Source organism: Aplidium turbinatum, chromosome 1, assembly GCF_918807975.1.
Source record: "Aplidium turbinatum chromosome 1, kaAplTurb1.1, whole genome shotgun sequence".
Classification (NCBI taxonomy): Eukaryota; Metazoa; Chordata; class Ascidiacea; order Aplousobranchia; family Polyclinidae; genus Aplidium; species Aplidium turbinatum.
In genome coordinates this window covers 55,922,106-55,939,870 of record NC_137472.1, presented here as the reverse complement: position 1 = coordinate 55,939,870, position 17,765 = coordinate 55,922,106, and the positions used below count along the sequence as shown (strand labels likewise).

Below are 17,765 nucleotides of genomic sequence, written 5' to 3'. Positions count from 1 at the left end.
GTTCATAATAGTACCTCAAAAAGGTTCTTTTTAAGGAAAAAACCCGTTGGGGGTTATTGAAAGAACCCTGTATTGGTTCTTTCAAGAACCCCCTAAAGGGTTCTTTTCTTAAAAAGAACCCCATTCGCAGTAGCTCCCTTATAGGTTCTTTCAAGAACCCCCTAAAGGGTTCTTTTCTTAAAAAGAACCCCATTCGCAGTAGCTCCCTTATAGGTTCTTTCAAGAACCCCCTAAAGGGTTCTTTTCTTAAAAAGAACCCCATTCGCAGTAGCTCCCTTATAGGTTCTTTCAAGAACCCCCTAAAAGGTTCTTTTCTTAAAAAGAACCCCATTCGCAGTAGCTCCCTTATAGGTTCTTTCAAGAACCCCTTAAAGGGTTCTTTTCTTAAAAAGAACCCCATTCGCAGTAGCTCCCTTATAGGTTCTTTCAAGAACCCCCTAAAAGGTTCTTTTCTTAAAAAGAACCCCATTCGCAGTAGCTCCCTTATAGGTTCTTTTTCGAGCCTTTTTCGTTTACAGTGTAGTAACCAAATTAGCAGAAATCACAAATCTTCCTCGTGATAATCACTTGCAAAGGATTCGAAATGCAAACAATAGCAAGTTGGTCAATATTGCTAAACCTTTTTTCAGTGATGGACTTTTATCATATTTAATAACCCTAGAATTTCGATTAAAGTAGTGAAAACGTTTGCCTTTGCAGTACAGTAATGTTCACACTCAGCATAGTGCCTCGCTCAACTTCCGTGTAGTAGGCCTATCCTGTAACTCAGATAAGACTAATATCGGTAGGGAACAGCAGGTAAGTTATAATAAAACTTTGGTACAAAGTTCTCTCTGTTGAACCATAGACAGACAAACAAAGTAACTTCAACGGTTTACAATATTTTATCACACAAAGGAATATAACATAATTAAACTAAATTAAATAAACTCGAACCCTTTCAGCATGTAGCAAAAATGGTTAAATTTATTTTAATTATGTTTATTCCTTAGTGTAATAAAATAGGTTAAACTTAAGTTACTTTGTTTTATCTAATTAAGTTAAAATAGCAGACGGAAATATATATAAGCAAATTGATTTTACAGGTTGATACAGAGACTTATTGTTAGATAACAAATATTGTATGAACCCAACCTATTGTGAGCACCAGTGGCGGCTTGTGTTGTTTGTGAGCAGTGGGGCTGCAATATATAGTCCGGGGGGCGAAGCCCGTCGCTGAGTTCGCCGAAGGCGAACGACTTCGCGTGGGTCTGGGAAGTCTCCCCCCAGAAAAATTTAAAAAATCGCATTAAAGTTGCTGCGTTCTGAGCACGTTTTTACCCCACATATTGAAAAAATGCATTCAAACTTTGTTGAAAAGTAAATTCCTAAGCTGTAATTAAAAAAGACTAACAGTATTGCTTTGGAGACAAACTTTACTAGTATTGAGCATAGTCGTGACTAGCCTAGCCGTTGCAAGGTTGAAGTGGTTTTGAGATATACCCTATAGGCTGGTTTAGCACTTCCTATAACCTGTTGAATACCCTAACTCTACAGTTAACACTTCTACATTCATGGCTCATCGCTACGCTGCGAAATAAAACCTAACTTTAAAAAGTCTGTAAAGTTATTTGGTTAGGATGGGGCTGTTTTCCATGCAGCCCCAACAGATTCAAAAATTACTGTAAAATACCAAAATAGGCGGAGCTTTAAGGATAATTTTTAGCCAATCAGAGCGCTTGAAATCCAGAATCTCTAGCTGCAGAGAAGTTTGCCCAAAGTCGGTGTTGCCAAACGAAACTTTTAATATTTTAATTTTCGATCCGCAATTCTTAAGTGAAAAAAGTAACCGGGTTGGACAAACACAGACGAAAGCATATTTTCCCTCTTCTCTTTCTTTCAGGTGGGGCTGCAGCCCTGCAGCCCTGCATCCCTACATCCTATGGCACGAGCCGCCACTGGTGAGCACTGTAGGTTCCTAGTTTCTAAATTCGATAGCCAAAATTGGAAATATTTTAAAACTGCCCAACACTACAGTATAGGCAGATATGATTTGCTGTCATAACACTATACTTGCAGGGTGCAACTAATAGCTTGAACTAGTTATAATGCCAGTTGCGTTTGGACATGTTTTTTTTATAAGTAGCGAACAGTTAAATTTGGTTGAAGCAAAGTTTTTTTCATCGACATATTGTTTCAAATATACAGTAGGTTTACGCAATCAATGAAGTAAAAACGTCAATATTTTCTAATTTAAAACACTGAGTATGTTCTGAGTGCAGGTGTGGAAGGTAACAAGAAAAAATGTGAGATGTATAAAACAGGGATTGCTTGTGTTTAACTTTTTCATTCAGGCTACTAAAGACTGTAGCAAAACAGAAGAAAGTTTGTTGCGCTGAGAAGGCCAATAAGCCAAAGGGGAAGTTGCCGAAAAAAGCAGCCAAAAGTTCCGCAAAAAAAGCCGTAACGATGTGCTACTGTCTGCAGGTGTAACCAAAATAAAAAGTTATCTAGGGCTAACTGTTTTCCGTTTGTTTTGCAATTGCACAATAATCAAAAAAACTTTTTGTTTCTACAACAATCCTGATAACAAACGATTGGAAATTAATGCAATGGGAGAATCTCCAGCAAAGAAAAAAGTAAGACGGACTGTTTCTCAGTAAGACAAGCAAACTTTATCAGACTTGTTTTCAGAGATATTGATTCATGGTAGCTGTTAACTATAGTTACTACACCAAACTTGAACTTAAAAACATTGAATTATTTATCATGTAAATTACTTTGATATGAAGTATAATGTGAAATGTAATGTGATATGACATACATGAAAAATAATGTTACTTTTGCTTCAGTGCTTCAACGACCCGATTCATAAACACATAGAGCTCGATTCTTTGTTGGTGAATTTCATCAACACTCCTCAATTTCAAAGACTCCGAAACATCAAACAACTTGGAGGGAATTACTTTCTTTACCCAGGAGCCTCTCACAACAGATTTGAACATTCCATTGGGTAACTAGTTTACAGTGAAATTATTTATTTACTCTGTGGTATATTGTTTTTTGCCACTAAAAAGTAGTTTTTGCAATCACACATCTTAGAGTGGATATCACACCATGATGAGAGCCTTCGTCGGTTTTAAGTTTTATCGGTTACATCAATGCAGTGTTTTTTTATTAAGGATGTATTAACTTGAATCGTTACAACAAATTGGCATGAAAAGCCTACAGTGCATAGCCTATAGGCCTACTGGAAAAATTTTCATAATCCTGTAAGCTACAGTAGTTTCAGCAAAATATTGGTCAATAAAAACTCTGCAACTTAGGTTGTAAAACATCGTGTTTTTTACTACCTTTAAATGTTAAAAGCTAAGATGCTTCGAAATTGTGCAATTTTTGTTTTAAAGGGTTTGTCATCTAGCTGGAGAGCTCGTTCGACACTTACAGTCCACACAGCCAGAGTTGAATATCGATGAAAAAGATGTTTTATGCGTTGAGTTAGCTGGACTGTGTCATGATTTAGGTTTGTTTGTATTTCAAGCGAATTTTCAACTAAAGTTGTTTTTACAACATCCAAAAACAGTAAGAAATGTCTTAGACTAGATAGCTACAATGGATCAAATCAAAAACGTTGAGAACAAAGTGAGTTACCATATGAACTTTCCTAAATTTTAATGTTAAGATTTTGTTTTCAGGACACGGACCTTTTTCTCACATGTTTGACCACCATTTCTTGAAAGACCACCATATCTTGAAAGAGATAAAAAATACAAACGACAAAGAATACTCTGTCCTTGAGGTAAGTACACTGAATGCCTTTATATTGAAAGATTGACATACAATAGTTAACAGTTACTTTGCAACTCAAAAGTTCAGGCTATGTTCATTATTTTGCAAAGTTCCTAACATTAACTTGAACAGCAATTTGCCTCATGCCAACAAATGGTGCTTGGACGTTTGTATTCAGGGTCTAGGCCAGAATTGACCTTAACTTTAAAAATAATTCTGGCCGTGTTTGGGCCTTAATAGGAATAGACTACTTTGTTTCCGTATGCGTTTGCTACTATGATTTCCTCAGGAAACTTTGCTTACGATGTATAGTTTTGTTGATGTAAGCTATACAAGTATAAATATTTAAATCTTATTCAGAAATCTATCCAGAAATGCAGTGGGTAGGCTACAAATCATTGTAAGGCAAAGAATAAAATTAAGTGACGATATTTTTGATAACACAACCGCTTAGCCTAAAGTTATAAAAAAGCAGCAGCACTAATAAATACTTTTCTATATGTTTTTTTTTTTTTATTCGGAATATGCACACACCCATCAATCTAGTAGTACCCCAAGCAGTTTTACACTCATGGTAGATTACAAAGGACTAAGCAATGTAGCCTATATTTTGAGTAGATTATTTCTACATCAAAATCATACAACCCACAACCAACTTTCCACTACTGTAGTTTGAATTTACATATTTTTTCAACCAATGACATTTCATAAGCTTAAAAATACGACTATGCTTGTGATATTCACTTACGTTGATGACAAGCTGTATAAGACAAAACCTTCGTTTTGGGCATTTCAATGATTTGATTCTTTTTATATTAAATTGCGTTTCGTTTAGCATGAAGAGAGATCTCGTCTTATGTTTAATCGCATTCTCCAAGATGAAAGAAACGTTGATGTTAAAGAGGAATTCAGGAGACGTTTGGGAGATGGTGAAGACGGATCTGACGTCACTGAGTGGCGCAATGCAGTTTTCATAAAAGAAATGATCAAGGGAAACCCAGAACCGAGTTCTGAAGTAAGTCCTTTTTACTAATAGTGTTTAGCTTAGGAGAATGAGGTTTGCAAAATTGTTTTCTCAATTGACTACAGTAAACGAATATTTTCTGAAAGTTGTTTTATTCTTCAAAAACTTTATGTGATGAACAGAAATGATGGTACTGTATTTTATTTTTGCTCTTTGCCAAACAAAATAACGTAAAATCGTTTGTGAAAAATTTAAGGTATGGTTTCATGCTGATTGTAAACCGTGAAGTGGTACGGATAGAATTTGATTGTTCAAAACTCATACTGGTCATTTTTCTCTCGCTTTCTTGTGAAGTTTCTTTTTGATGGTTGATTGATAGAATTTAACTTTTTTTATAGGCTTACAGAAGCTTCCACTTTGCGTGCCAAGTTTTTTTCGCATTTAAATTTCATTTTCACCGTTTAGTTATATTACAACACAATGGTTTCGTGTTCTGCAATATTAGACAGGTCGTCACTGCTTGTTGCAGTCTCCTAAATAAGTCAGTTGTCGTCAGAATAAATGTAGGTTATCACTTGCAACATTTTATAATAGTTTAACTTTTTTTTACAACAAAAGCTTGCTATGTTTTTGAATTGAATGCGCGGTAGACAGTGAGTTAAACGCATTAAACTTTTTCCAGTGTCAGCCAAAATACATCTTCCAAACCTATTACTGCTCAATTGTTAACAATTTTATGTCTAACCTTCTCTCACAACTGAGTTTTTGTCAATTTAAAGCTGATTTTCCTGTAAAGCTATCAATATAAACTTCATCGAATTCGTCCTTCAAAGTCATTACAGTTTTCAGTTCTACTACGTGGATTTAGTTTTATTGGTCAGCAGAGTTTGTTTACAACAAATTGAAATAGGTTATTCCCATAAACAACTTTCAAACCTCATAGAGATATGTTCTTTTCAGAGGTGGAAGTTCAAGGGAAGATCAAGAGATAAAAGTTTTTTATATGAGGTATAATACTAGTTGAAAGAAATCGAAAAATGTAGGCTAATGTAAGCTTATTCTGACACATAGTTTAATAGTTAGTTTGCTTGTCATTCAAAACATAGTCAAAAGTTTTGCACACGCAATGTAAACTAGATGGAAATTGTTCTTAAATAATCGAGTGTCTAAATTCGAACAATTGTGATCAAATTGTTAATACTGTCAATTATTTTAATAGCACTGTTGAATTTTATGTACAGTAAGTTAAATTTTTCAAACGTTTGCCTTTAAACTGTTTTATTTTGAATATCTCAAATGCCTTTGCAATCATGGTCTTTCAATCTTCTTAAATGTCCAAACACGGCTTCAAAGACCATTTTGAACCAACCTTTGCATCACACCAGGCACATGATCATGATCATTCTTAATGTTATTTTAACTGGTGACAGGTTTTCAAACAACTTAACATTTATTCAACACGTCAATCCATGTGTGTTACGTAACAATAATACTGACTTTGGTGACCTTTCGACCTTTCGCTGCCATCCTTGCTGTACGAATTATTTGTGTTGATTGTGTTTTGTATATTTTTGTTTATTCGTCAGCAGAAAATAAATATAGTTTCGGGAGAGAGTTTGCTTTTTTCTACCAAAGACAGGCAAGACACAACAATACCACAGGGTTGAGCATTACAACAGTATATATTTTACATATTTACAAAATAGTTTAACATTCAAACGTTTCCGAAAACGTTTGAATGTTAAACTATTTTGTAAATATGTAAAATATATACTGTTGTAATGCTCAACCCTGTGGTATTGTTGTGTCTTGCCTGTCTTTGGTAGAAAATAAATAAACTAAACTGAACTATAACAGATCGTTGCAAACAAACGGAATGGAGTGGACGTTGACAAGTGGGATTACTTTGCCCGCGACTGCCACCAACTGGGCATATCAAACAGCTTCGATCATGTTCGATTTATGAAGAACATGAAAGTGCTCAAAAGATGTGCCCGACAACAAGAATGTGACAGCGGCAATAATGAAAGCAATAACAGCGATGCAGGTGATGAAAAGGACATAGACCTGCAGATTTGCGTCCGAGACAAGGTAACACAAATTATTTTGCAGTATTCTATCACCTACTTTATGTTTCTATATTCACAACTGATGAAAGCTGTGGCCGACTACGTGGCTTTTGCAGGGCGGAAAAGTTAACTCTTGTATCATTATTAAAAAGAAACTTTATTTACCTATTATAGAAGGTATAGCAAGAATTATCAACTCAACTTGGGGCATGCACAAGCCCTTTAATGCCATGACCATGCGTAAACAAACAAGCATTTCTTTTACTTTGCAAAGCGCAAACCTTCAAACGTTTTAATATTTACAAATTCAGAATTATGGCTATGTTTTTATGTCAAAATTGAATTGATTGACTTAATTACACTATGAAGTTAGATTGTTGTGCAAATACCAGCATTTGATGAATGCAAAATAGCAGTAGCCTACCATCAGAATTGATAATATATCTTTCCTAAAGCAGTTTCATTGTTGTTACGTTAAACGATGTTGGACAGGAATGCAAAAACCTGTACGAGATGTTTCACACCAGAGATGCCTTGCACCGACGAGCATACCAACATAAAATCAGTACTGCAGTAGAGGCCATGTAAGTATACACACAAGAAATCATTTTAGCTATACAGAGAAAAACTTTACAATAAAAGGAGCTGCAAAAACAAATCTTTAAAGTGACGACATGTGGAGGGTAAAGAATTGCTAGATACCTTTTGAATTTTTAGAAAAAATTAAAAAAAACATTTTTTTGACATTTTTAAGGCATGGGTAGAGAGTTTGCTTTGTTGAACCATAGAGAAATAAAATATAAACTTTGAAATAAAATACAAAATTTGTTGACAAGGACAGGGGAGCACTTAAACCCAAACCTAACAACTAAAAAGTGCAATTAAAGAGCACATCGCTTCTTGTGAAACGTGCACTGACAATGTCTCAATCGACTAATTTAAAATCATCTCTAGAGGCAGATCTGAATTTCAGACTAAGATCATGGAATCCATAAGAATCAAACGTAATAATCCGTCTCTCAACCAGTAGATATTCGCCAGTGGTTCATCGCTCCTTTTGTGTGTGTTCTATTAGTTTGTCAAATGTTGTAGTTTACACCTCATGTGATCTGTTTTCCACCGTATAATTTACTTGTAATCATACCTGTATCACTTGTTCAGTTTGTGCTTGTCAGTCTGGAGTGTCGTTACTCGTTAGTATACAGTTATAGTGCAAAGTCAAATTTGTCTTACAATTTTCATTTTATATATATTGCAGATATGTAATTCCTGATGAGAACACACGTACGTGTCGAAAACGTTAGAGTTTATTTTTTAATTATGTTATATTTGTGTATGAAATACATCACGTCAAACCCGCTAAAATTACTTTGTTTTATTTATTTATTATTAAAGCAATGGTCATCCAAAGCTTGCCTGAGTAAAACTAACCCGAAGTTTAAAATTGCACAAAATAGGTGTATTTTAAGTTTATTAAGTTTTTTGTCTTTAAATACTTCGTAATATATTTTATAAACGTGCAAGTTTTATTCGATTAAGTTTTGCACGTAAATTCCATTTCTCAATGCAAGGCAACACAACTAAAAATTGCTTTATCCCAATTTTGTGCAACTTTAATTTTCGGGTTAGTTTTAAACAAGCACGCTTTGGGTGACCACTGCTTTAAATATGTCAAAAAACATTTTTTAAATTTTTACTAAAAGTTTAAACAATACCTGGTATAGTACTTTACTCTCCACCTGTCAGATAACGTAGCCCAGTTGGTCATCCCGTAAGTTTATGAATCTCCGGTCAAAACAACAATTCACCAACATTTGACATTTAAAAGCCTAATAGCCGAGTGGTGAGAACCCTTGTTCGACGTTTGATAGGACGCCGGTTCGACACCGCTCAAGAGCATGTGATTGTGTATTTGGCAAGACACAAGGCATGCGTCGATTGCGGAGTGGCGCCCCTTTGGCCATAGCCTTTGATCTCTCAAGATTATAGATAGTACGCTGCTCTATAGAAAAATGCTTTCGGCTCTTCTTAGGGCTATGGATGATCCTCATGGTATCAACATTTTGTGATAATTTTAAACAGTATTTTCTAGCGTTGCACATTGACGTTGTTATTATCATCTGCAATCAAAACATTTGCCATAAAATACCTTTTCATGATTTAAAATTATGTTTATACATTATTTTTAAGAAAATAATTTTGCACTTTTATTTCGTGGCAAATCTTATGTCGGATATAGGCCTATACTGTACATTCATTAGTTGATATTAAAACTCTAAAACAAAAGTAATGAAATGGACGCTGATGCTTCTCAATCTTTGTCTGAATGCTTGATATTATTGAAGATGCATAGTTATACAAGGATCCTTAAAACATAATTATCTTGTGCACTCTTGTTTTTAAATAAATACCTTGTTATAAATCTAGCAATTTCAAAAATACCTAAATGGCACCAAAAAAGCTGCTGAGCTTTCACAATTATTAGATCAATAATAACAATGATATTGGTTGCTTTTATTATAATTATTGTTATTATTGCTATTAATTTTACTATTTTTGTAGTTGCTTCAATAACATTATTATCATTGATTCAAGCATCTTGACGTCACACGTGTTGCAAAGAGAATTTAAGTTTTCAACCTCCTCTGAACGTCTTTTCTATAGTTTCATTTATTATCATCAAAAAAATTTGATTTATTTCACTGCAGGATATGTGATGCAATGGTGTTGGCAAACGACTACATCACATTTAAGGGAGGCAAGAAAGAGGAGACAGGAAAACAAGAAGGAGAAGACAAGAAAGAGGAGACAGGAAAACAAGAAGGAGAACACAAAAAAGAGGAGACAGGAAAACAAGAAGGAGAAGCACAAGAAAGAGAAGCGAAGAAGAACGAGAAGACGATGGCTAAGTCTATTAATGACATGGTGGCCTTTGAAAGGATCACTGACAATGTAATCTTAGAGTTAGACTAACGTTTGTATGCGGTAGCCTGCGTGCGTGCTTATACAAACTAACCGAATGCATTGCTTGAATCTATAAAATAATTTAGTAAAAGCTGATGTTTGTATAACATTTTTTTATGTTTATAGTTTTGTATATGAAATGACGTTAATTTTAATCATCCTTAGAGAAGAAATAATATACCTGTATGTCATAGCCTACTGCTTATGCTTTTGTTGATATTGTGAATCAAGCGTGATACCGGTATTGAATTTTGATTTTTACAATATATTGAAATCGGAAAAAATCATAATTGTACTGCAAAGTTTTTTTCACAAAGGCAAATGTGATAAAAAACAAGTTTTCTTTTCAAAAGTGCTTTCTGTGAAGCAAATTTTTGTAACCTTACGCAAAGTATTACCTTGAGCAACTTTTTCTGATGATTATTAAATAACTTTTTGTTTTTTGCCTTAAAACAAAATGCGCGAAAAAAAAACAGAATTTGTTTAAGATTAAGTTTAAGAAATTGCTTTAAATCTCTTGCATTAGTATTTTATTTTATTATCAGTGTTATTACTGCTATTATTATTATTTTCATTATTATTATTATTATAGGTAATTGAACAGATTTATCATTCAAATGACTCTGACAATGCAACTGAAAGAGGGAAAAACATGAAAAAGGCTCGAGATATCCTGCATCGAGTTTTCAAGCACGACTACTACACCTGCCTTGGACACAAAATTGTTCCACAAAACGTGGCTACTCTTCAAGACGCTGACAAAAAAAATCCAAATGCTAAAACTGTGCAAGAAAAAATAAATATATGGAAAGTAAGTTTAAATTTTCTTACTATTACATGTATAGTATAAACCGGCTGGGTGGCTTAGTGGTTAGTGCGTTCGCCTCTGAATCGGTAGGCATGGGTTCGATACTCTCTCGAGTCATACCAACGACTTTGTAAAAATGGTACTGATTCAAATTCCTGCTTGGCACTGAGTGATGGAATGGATTCGGGTGATAATGTAGGCTACTCAGTTGCGACTCCATATGGCTGCATTGACACTGTCTGCTTTGTAAAGGGCTAAGGAGCAACACATTCTGCGATGGATTCAGTGCAATATAAAAACAAACATTAGCCTATTTTTATTTTATTGTAGCCTAAACAACGGTTTATAATGTACAGTATGTAATTCAAGCGTTGTAAGTTGGTGACTTGGACTATCATGAAATAACCGGACTGTTTACCTGGATTGAGCGATGCCATCAAAGCTCTTCTTACGTTCTCAACTGTAAATGGTGATTGGCTGTCAATATGATTTTCTTATTCGGTTATTGTTGAACGGCGTTCCTTGCTAGCAGCATGCAATATTAGTCGTCTGACGTAACGAACAAGTAATTTTTGATTTAATTTTTTCACATCTACACTGCACTACCAGTTAGGCTACATATCAACTCTTATAATGATCTAGTTGTCAACAATAATTCCAACTACGTTAGTCCATTTTATATTTTTTTACGATAATAATATTTCGAAAAAATGCAAATTTTTTCGTCAACTCTTAATTTATTTGGCATGGTGATTGAAAAAATTTTCACAAATGAAAAGATAACAAACACTCTAATTAGCAATTACGATTGGGCGTTAAAGCTACGGTTTTCAATTAATTTCAGTTAAAAAGATGTTGAAAAAATAGCCACAATTAGTTTTAAAAATGCTTTTGTTGTAATGTATTTAGTATGTATGCTACAATACATTTGAAAACATATTCGTATATGTACTGTAGGTAGGCTACTGTAAAACATAACACCATTTGTGAAAAACTTAATCCAATCTACAAGGCCTTAGTTAGCCTTAGTTAAGTCTAAAAGCAAAGCCGATGATCATGCATTTGAAGACCGTATTGAAATCAAAAGCGTTATATTTACGGCAACTATTTTAGTTTGTAAATATTTGCTGATGATGAACATGCATCGCATTTTTAGACCAAATAAAAATATTATTATATAGAAATCTCCACTTTTTTGAATCATTAAAATTATAGCTTGCGTTTATGCATATTATTTGCATGCTGTTCTGTAGAGTAAAATTAAGTGGCAAACGCGGGGTGATTGACTGAAAAAAGCTAAAAATGGGTTTATATACAGTATGTAATTTGTTGCTAGCTAGGCTAATCACAAAACAATGTTAATCTTTCTTCGATTTCTTTATTTGCTTTAATGTTAATCGTTGTTTTTTTGATATACTTAGAAAGGAGAAAAAGAGAGCTTCAAAGAGATTTTTGGACAATTGGAGGAAGATTGCATTTTACGAGTATGTAACTTAAAAAGTAACGTAATTTAACTTAACGGCTGCATAGCCTAGTGGTGAGGGCCCTGGGTCGACTTTCAACGGAGCCCAGGTTTGACACCGCTCAAGAGCATGTAGGAGTGTCTTTGGCAAGACACTTAAAGGCCTGCCGTCGATTGTGGAGTGGCCCCCCTTTGACTATAGTCTTTGATTTCTCTTTTGATTATGAACAGCAGGCTACACTGCTCTTTAAGAAACACGAGGGTACGCATTGTAATAAAAGACAGTTTCATTTGTCAAACCGACAATTTATATTTTTATATAAAACTACATAAAGCTTTGGTAGAGAGTTTGCTTTTTTGAACCATAGACAAATAAAACAAAGTAACTTTTGCGGGTTTAACATAATGTAGGCCTATTACTCAATCATAATACATTATATTATGTTTCAATAATAGTTACATTATGTAATACATCATGTTAAGCCCGCTAAAGTTACTTTGTTTTGTTTGTGTATGGCACAAAACTCTATAAGGCTTATAAACCAATATTCTTGTTGAAATTATAATATGTGTTTCGGCTGGGGATGTTGCTATTGGAGGGGTTTGTGAGGGGATTTTTTTCTTCAAAAAATAAGTTTTAATATTTTTTAATCCCATTGTAATTCAAGTTGAATGACATTTGACCCCCAAAAGTTGCTTTTGCTCTCCTAAAATCTTCTTTCTAGATGCGAAACTGGTTTCAACTTGTATGTTGTTGCAAGATTAGACAACCAAGCACCCTTAAGCTAGAAGACATTTATAGAATATTTTGTAATACGTTTCAACGGCAGAGATTCCTAAAATTATGTTACTTCAAAAAATTCATGGTTACCGATTGGCTACACAAACCATGCGATATTTCTGCTAAATTGTGTTTAGTTACTGCTATATCTCTATGAAGTAATAAGCTTGCCGATTCATTGATCTTTGTATTATATTTGACCGTTCGTTACTAAGGTACATTCAGTGGGGTGGGCTATCTTGTGATCAGAGGAGATTGGGCCTCCAGTCCGGCAAAAACATAAAAAAATCACTTTATTTAATGCTGTCATATCTAGTTGCGTGATGTGGCCTGATGTAATGTATAAGATGGTTATAGTTGTCTTTGCTACATTACTTTTGCTTCATTACACCCTCCGCCCTGATGTTGCTGATAGAATTCGACCCTAGCTGTATAAAATCCATCTTCTCGCTATAAACATTTCCCAACAAATAAATAAACTCATAAAAACACATCGCTAAGTTTAAACCGGATTGAAGTAGGTTCAATAGCCCATTCAATAGGGTTTTTTTCCGTGACTCAATTGATTCAAAAAGACTAGTCAATGCGATCAGTCAAATTTTGAAGGTAATATTAGTAATGATGACAGTGACGAAAAACACAACTGATAACTCTGAACAGTTGTATTTCCAAATACTTGATAAGGCCATTAGTTGATAAAAGCAGTCAACTTTGTATTTACTTCAGACAGTTGTAATGTATATACGTTCATAGGCAAAGACGTTCGACTACGGAGAAGAAGACGAGGATCCAGTTGACAAGTTCTTGTTTTATTCCAAAGAACAACCAAACTGTGCTAGGCCGATGCCTGAAGAGGAAAGATTTCATATGCTCCCTAGGAAGTTTATGGTATGTAAATCGTCGCTAATAAGTTGAACTATCGTACCTCTATTAATAGTTCATCTTTCTGTAAATCTGTATCATCAAAACTAAAATAGATGAAGTTGCGATTCTAACAAAATAAACTGTTGTCTATAAAGATACCAAATCAATCAAAAAGGCAATTTTAAAAAATTTGGACGTACGATAGTTCAGCTTATTAACGACGATATGTATCTAATAAAATTATTTCATCATCATGAAGGTATGAAAAGAAGTATGAAAGGAAAGTATTTCAATATCGTGTAACGATTTTATTCAAGTCGGATTTGGCTACTTATGCAACCCGCATTGGTTGAAACTTGTGTTGTGTTATACAAACCAAAATTTTTTTATGCCATTTTTATTGCTTTCTGTTGCCTTTTGATTTTAAGACTAAATGGTGTAATTTATGATCATTCACAGGATGTAGTGTTGGAGGTTTACTGCAAGAAAAAGGAATCAAAAGATGATTGTAAGGCGAAGTTCCAAGAGTGGAAGAAAAAGAAGATCACTATCAACTATTGATCATCACTATCAACAATTGATCACTATCAACTTTCAAAAATATATCTATTATCCTATTAATTAATCACATAAATCAATACTAGTAGTAATATTTCATTAATAATTGCAATTTTACCAACACTTATACTATTTGTAATCAGTTAGACAATATAGTAGCTTAGACTTAGTTTGTGTTGTTGTAAGTAACTGTCATTACGTTGTTGTGTTTAGTTAGACTAGACAATAAAGTATCAACTGCATTAATGATTCTCATGGTAAAATTTTAAACAATTTGAAACAGTTTGGTTTTATGGTTTTGGAATTTGAAAGTTTTAATGAAATCAGCACTCCAGTTTAAGGGATTGAATATATTTGCCTGTGGGTCAGTAGATTTGTGCAACATAGCTATTGCTTGACACTTTTTAAGTTTCAATAGATTTTATAACTACACTTTTACCAATATGTAAAATCTATGCATTTAGTTTTTATGCACTTTAATTGTGTGTGAATAGGTTTTTAATTCTGTGTAAAATATAAAAGCTAGCATAATCTTGCGCAAATAGTCTTACTTTATATTGTACTCACTTCTGAATTGTCATGAAGATTTATTTCAGTATTAGCAAAAGAGGTGTAGATGCTCATTGCACTATAAGGACCAAACACCCTTAAAGTTTTTTAAACAATTTTTGTGGTAACGTAACTTTCGTTTTGCTTGACTGTTAAATTATAGAATCGATATGTGAAGGATGTTTCATGTTTCAATAAACTTGTTTTTTTATTTACCAACATTAGCATTTATTTATGATAATTATTGTCATGGTTGTAGTTATGATTGATTGATTATTAAAAACTATAATCCAATAAAATTCACAAATGATTTGATAATAACATGATCATAGACATTGTGTTGATTATTATAGTTCACTTTGTAGATTTGTTTCTTGCTACGCACGAAGAAGAACGCTGCTGGCCTGTATACAGCTTTAAACCCACCGCGTATGGTCAAAGTGATCTAAAGTTGTTCAGAAGAAACAATCTTCCTGGTGTCACAACAACTCAACAAACATTGATTGTTGGGCCAACATTGGCCATTTGCAGTGTGTGTTGGCGCAAGGTTGGCAAATGTGTCCAACATTTTGCCAACAATATGAAGTTGCCTTCCTGATGTCACAACGAGGTTTATGATAGAACAACGCGCACTGCGCTTTGCAAACCATACGGTGTAACCTCCATGTTAGGCACCAATAAAACTTTTCCAAAAACAAATGTTTCTCGACAGCCGAGTGTTGCAAGAATTGACATTAATAGGCATGCATTTTGTCCACAAGACTAGGTTCATCCGCACCACACCCGATGAATTAGTAGGTATGTTCCTTAGCTCCTTTGCTGGCTATAGTTCCTGTGGAAGGAAAAGATGGCGATTACATTGATCGAAGAAGTGAGAAAGTGCATTATCACCCCGTTCAATTGAAAAACTTTGACACGGTACATATATCGCTGCGAGACGATCAGGGCAAGCCAGTTCGATTTGAGACGGGAAAAGTAGTGGTCACGCTTCACTTTCGGAAAAGACGTCTTCATCAACTATAATGCCTCACAAACCCGCGTTCTGTTGCAAAGAGCCTATGAAAACTACTACGTCTCCCAGGTTGGTCACGGTACACCAGGTTTTTTTTTCCGGTGCCCAATATCAAAACGGTTATGGTTTGGGTAGTATATTTTCTAAACTCGGAAAAGCGATATTACCTTTGATCAAGTCAGGAGCAAAAACGGTTGGAAAAGAAGTTCTCAGGTCAGGTGCACATTTTGCTTCGGATGTGTTATCTGGAAAAAAGTGTGAAAGAAGCGGCTTTACAAAGATCGAAGCAGGCTGGTGTCAATTTATTGAAACGCGTCGCGGCCCCGGTCCATCGAACCCCACCATACGAGACCTTTTTCTCATCTCCGCCTGTCAAAAGGCGAAAGAAAATAAAAAAATCTAACAGTTTGACAAAACGTAGACGGAAAGCAGTCGTACCAAAAGACATTTTCGATGGCTAGCTTGATTCATGAAAAGTCTTGTAAAGGGTTGAAATCCGAGTTGGATTTGTTTGCTGTTCCGCCTACCCAAACCAGTTTGGAAAGTGGACATTATGTGGAACACCGCCCACAATCTACTCTTACCGACAGTGGTCCTGTCAAGTTTTTGATTGTCGAGGAAGGTGACTACTACATCGATTTGGCCAACACCTTACTCTACGTTCATGCTAAAGTGGTCAACAACGGCGGCACAAATTTAGCAGCAGACGATGCCGTTGCTCCGATTTGCAATTGGTTGCACAGTCTGTGGTCACAGATCAACTTAAGCCTAAACAACACCCAGATTTCCCAATCGAACCACACGTATCCCTACAGAGCTTATTTGGAGACTCTCTTCAGTTTCGGAGGACCTGCAAAATCTTCACAGCTCTCTGCAAACTTATGGTACAAGGACTCCAAGGATAAGTTTGATACGCTCGCTGTTGCAAATGCAGGCTTCAATCGACGCAAGGCGTTGACGGAACAAAGTCGATCGGTGGACATGATCGGGAAATTGCATTTGGATATGACCTTTCAGAATCGATATTTACTCAATGGAGTCAAAATGAAGCTCAAATTGACTAGAGCCTCCGACGCGTTTTGTCTCATGGGGGAAGGAAAGATCAAGCTGCAAGAAGTGGTTTTATTCTGTAGAAAGGTCAAACCCAGTGACCCTGTAAGAATCGCCCACATCAAGGCGCTCCAGTATGGAACAGCTAAGTATCCAATCCGTCGTGTAGAAACAAAAGCTTTCACCGTGACAAGAGGCAATCTCACCGTCACCAAAGAAAATCTCTTTCTCGGTCAGTTACCAAGAAGAGTGGTGATCAGCATGGTGGACAATGCTTCTTTCAACGGTCTGTCGGCTAGAAACCCGTTTGATTTCAAACATAACTCTGTCAATTTTTTGGCTTTGTATCGTGACGGAAAGCAGATTCCTTCCAAACCATATCAACCTGACTTTGGAAATGGAAAATATATACGCAGCTACCTCTCCCTATTTACAGGAACAAATCAATATTACGCGGATGAAGGCAATGATATGTCCAGAGCGTAATATCTAGGCGGATATACCCTGTTTGCATTTCATTTGACACCAGACCTTGATTCGGCAGCGAGTCATTTCGAATTAATAAAGCATGGCAACTTGCGATTGGAAATTCACTTTGCGACAGCCTTACAGCCAACTATCAACGTCATTGTCTATGCAGAGCGCGACAATCTTCTAGAAATTGATCGCAACAAAAGTGTCATATTCGACTATTCGGCATGAACTCGGATCAGATTTCGAGGATTTTATTAAACGATTCTTGTCTAAAGCCTGTTTTCAAAGATGTGTACGCGAGAGACATGTTGCCCCAAGACGTATCTCCCCCTGCTGCCTTTGTCTTCAACACCGACGAAAGCGATCAACTGGGTGAACACTGGGTTGCTGTTTATTTGAATGGTCACGAGCAAGGCGAATTTTTCGATTCTTTTGGTATCCG

At 35.3% G+C, this 17,765-nt stretch overlaps 2 protein-coding genes across 2 annotated transcripts; both read left to right on the top strand.

Moving 5' to 3' along the window:
- Positions 1-2,485: 2,485 nt before the first annotated feature.
- Positions 2,486-15,113, top strand: LOC145783402 (deoxynucleoside triphosphate triphosphohydrolase SAMHD1-like). Its single transcript, XM_082595268.1, has 13 exons — positions 2,486-2,618; positions 2,832-2,992; positions 3,387-3,502; positions 3,675-3,778; positions 4,604-4,783; positions 5,693-5,740; positions 6,590-6,823; positions 7,294-7,385; positions 9,510-9,753; positions 10,358-10,576; positions 11,995-12,057; positions 13,570-13,704; positions 14,140-15,113. Exons 1-13 carry the CDS (start codon positions 2,592-2,594, stop codon positions 14,239-14,241), a joined length of 1,725 nt encoding a protein of 574 aa, XP_082451394.1. The 5' UTR covers positions 2,486-2,591; the 3' UTR covers positions 14,242-15,113.
- Positions 15,114-16,252: 1,139 nt separating this feature from the next.
- On the top strand, positions 16,253-17,335 carry LOC145767477 (uncharacterized protein F54H12.2-like). The gene has a single exon (XM_082579309.1). The coding sequence runs from the start codon at positions 16,253-16,255 to the stop codon at positions 17,333-17,335; it is 1,083 nt and encodes a 360-aa protein (XP_082435435.1).
- Positions 17,336-17,765: the final 430 nt, after the last annotated feature.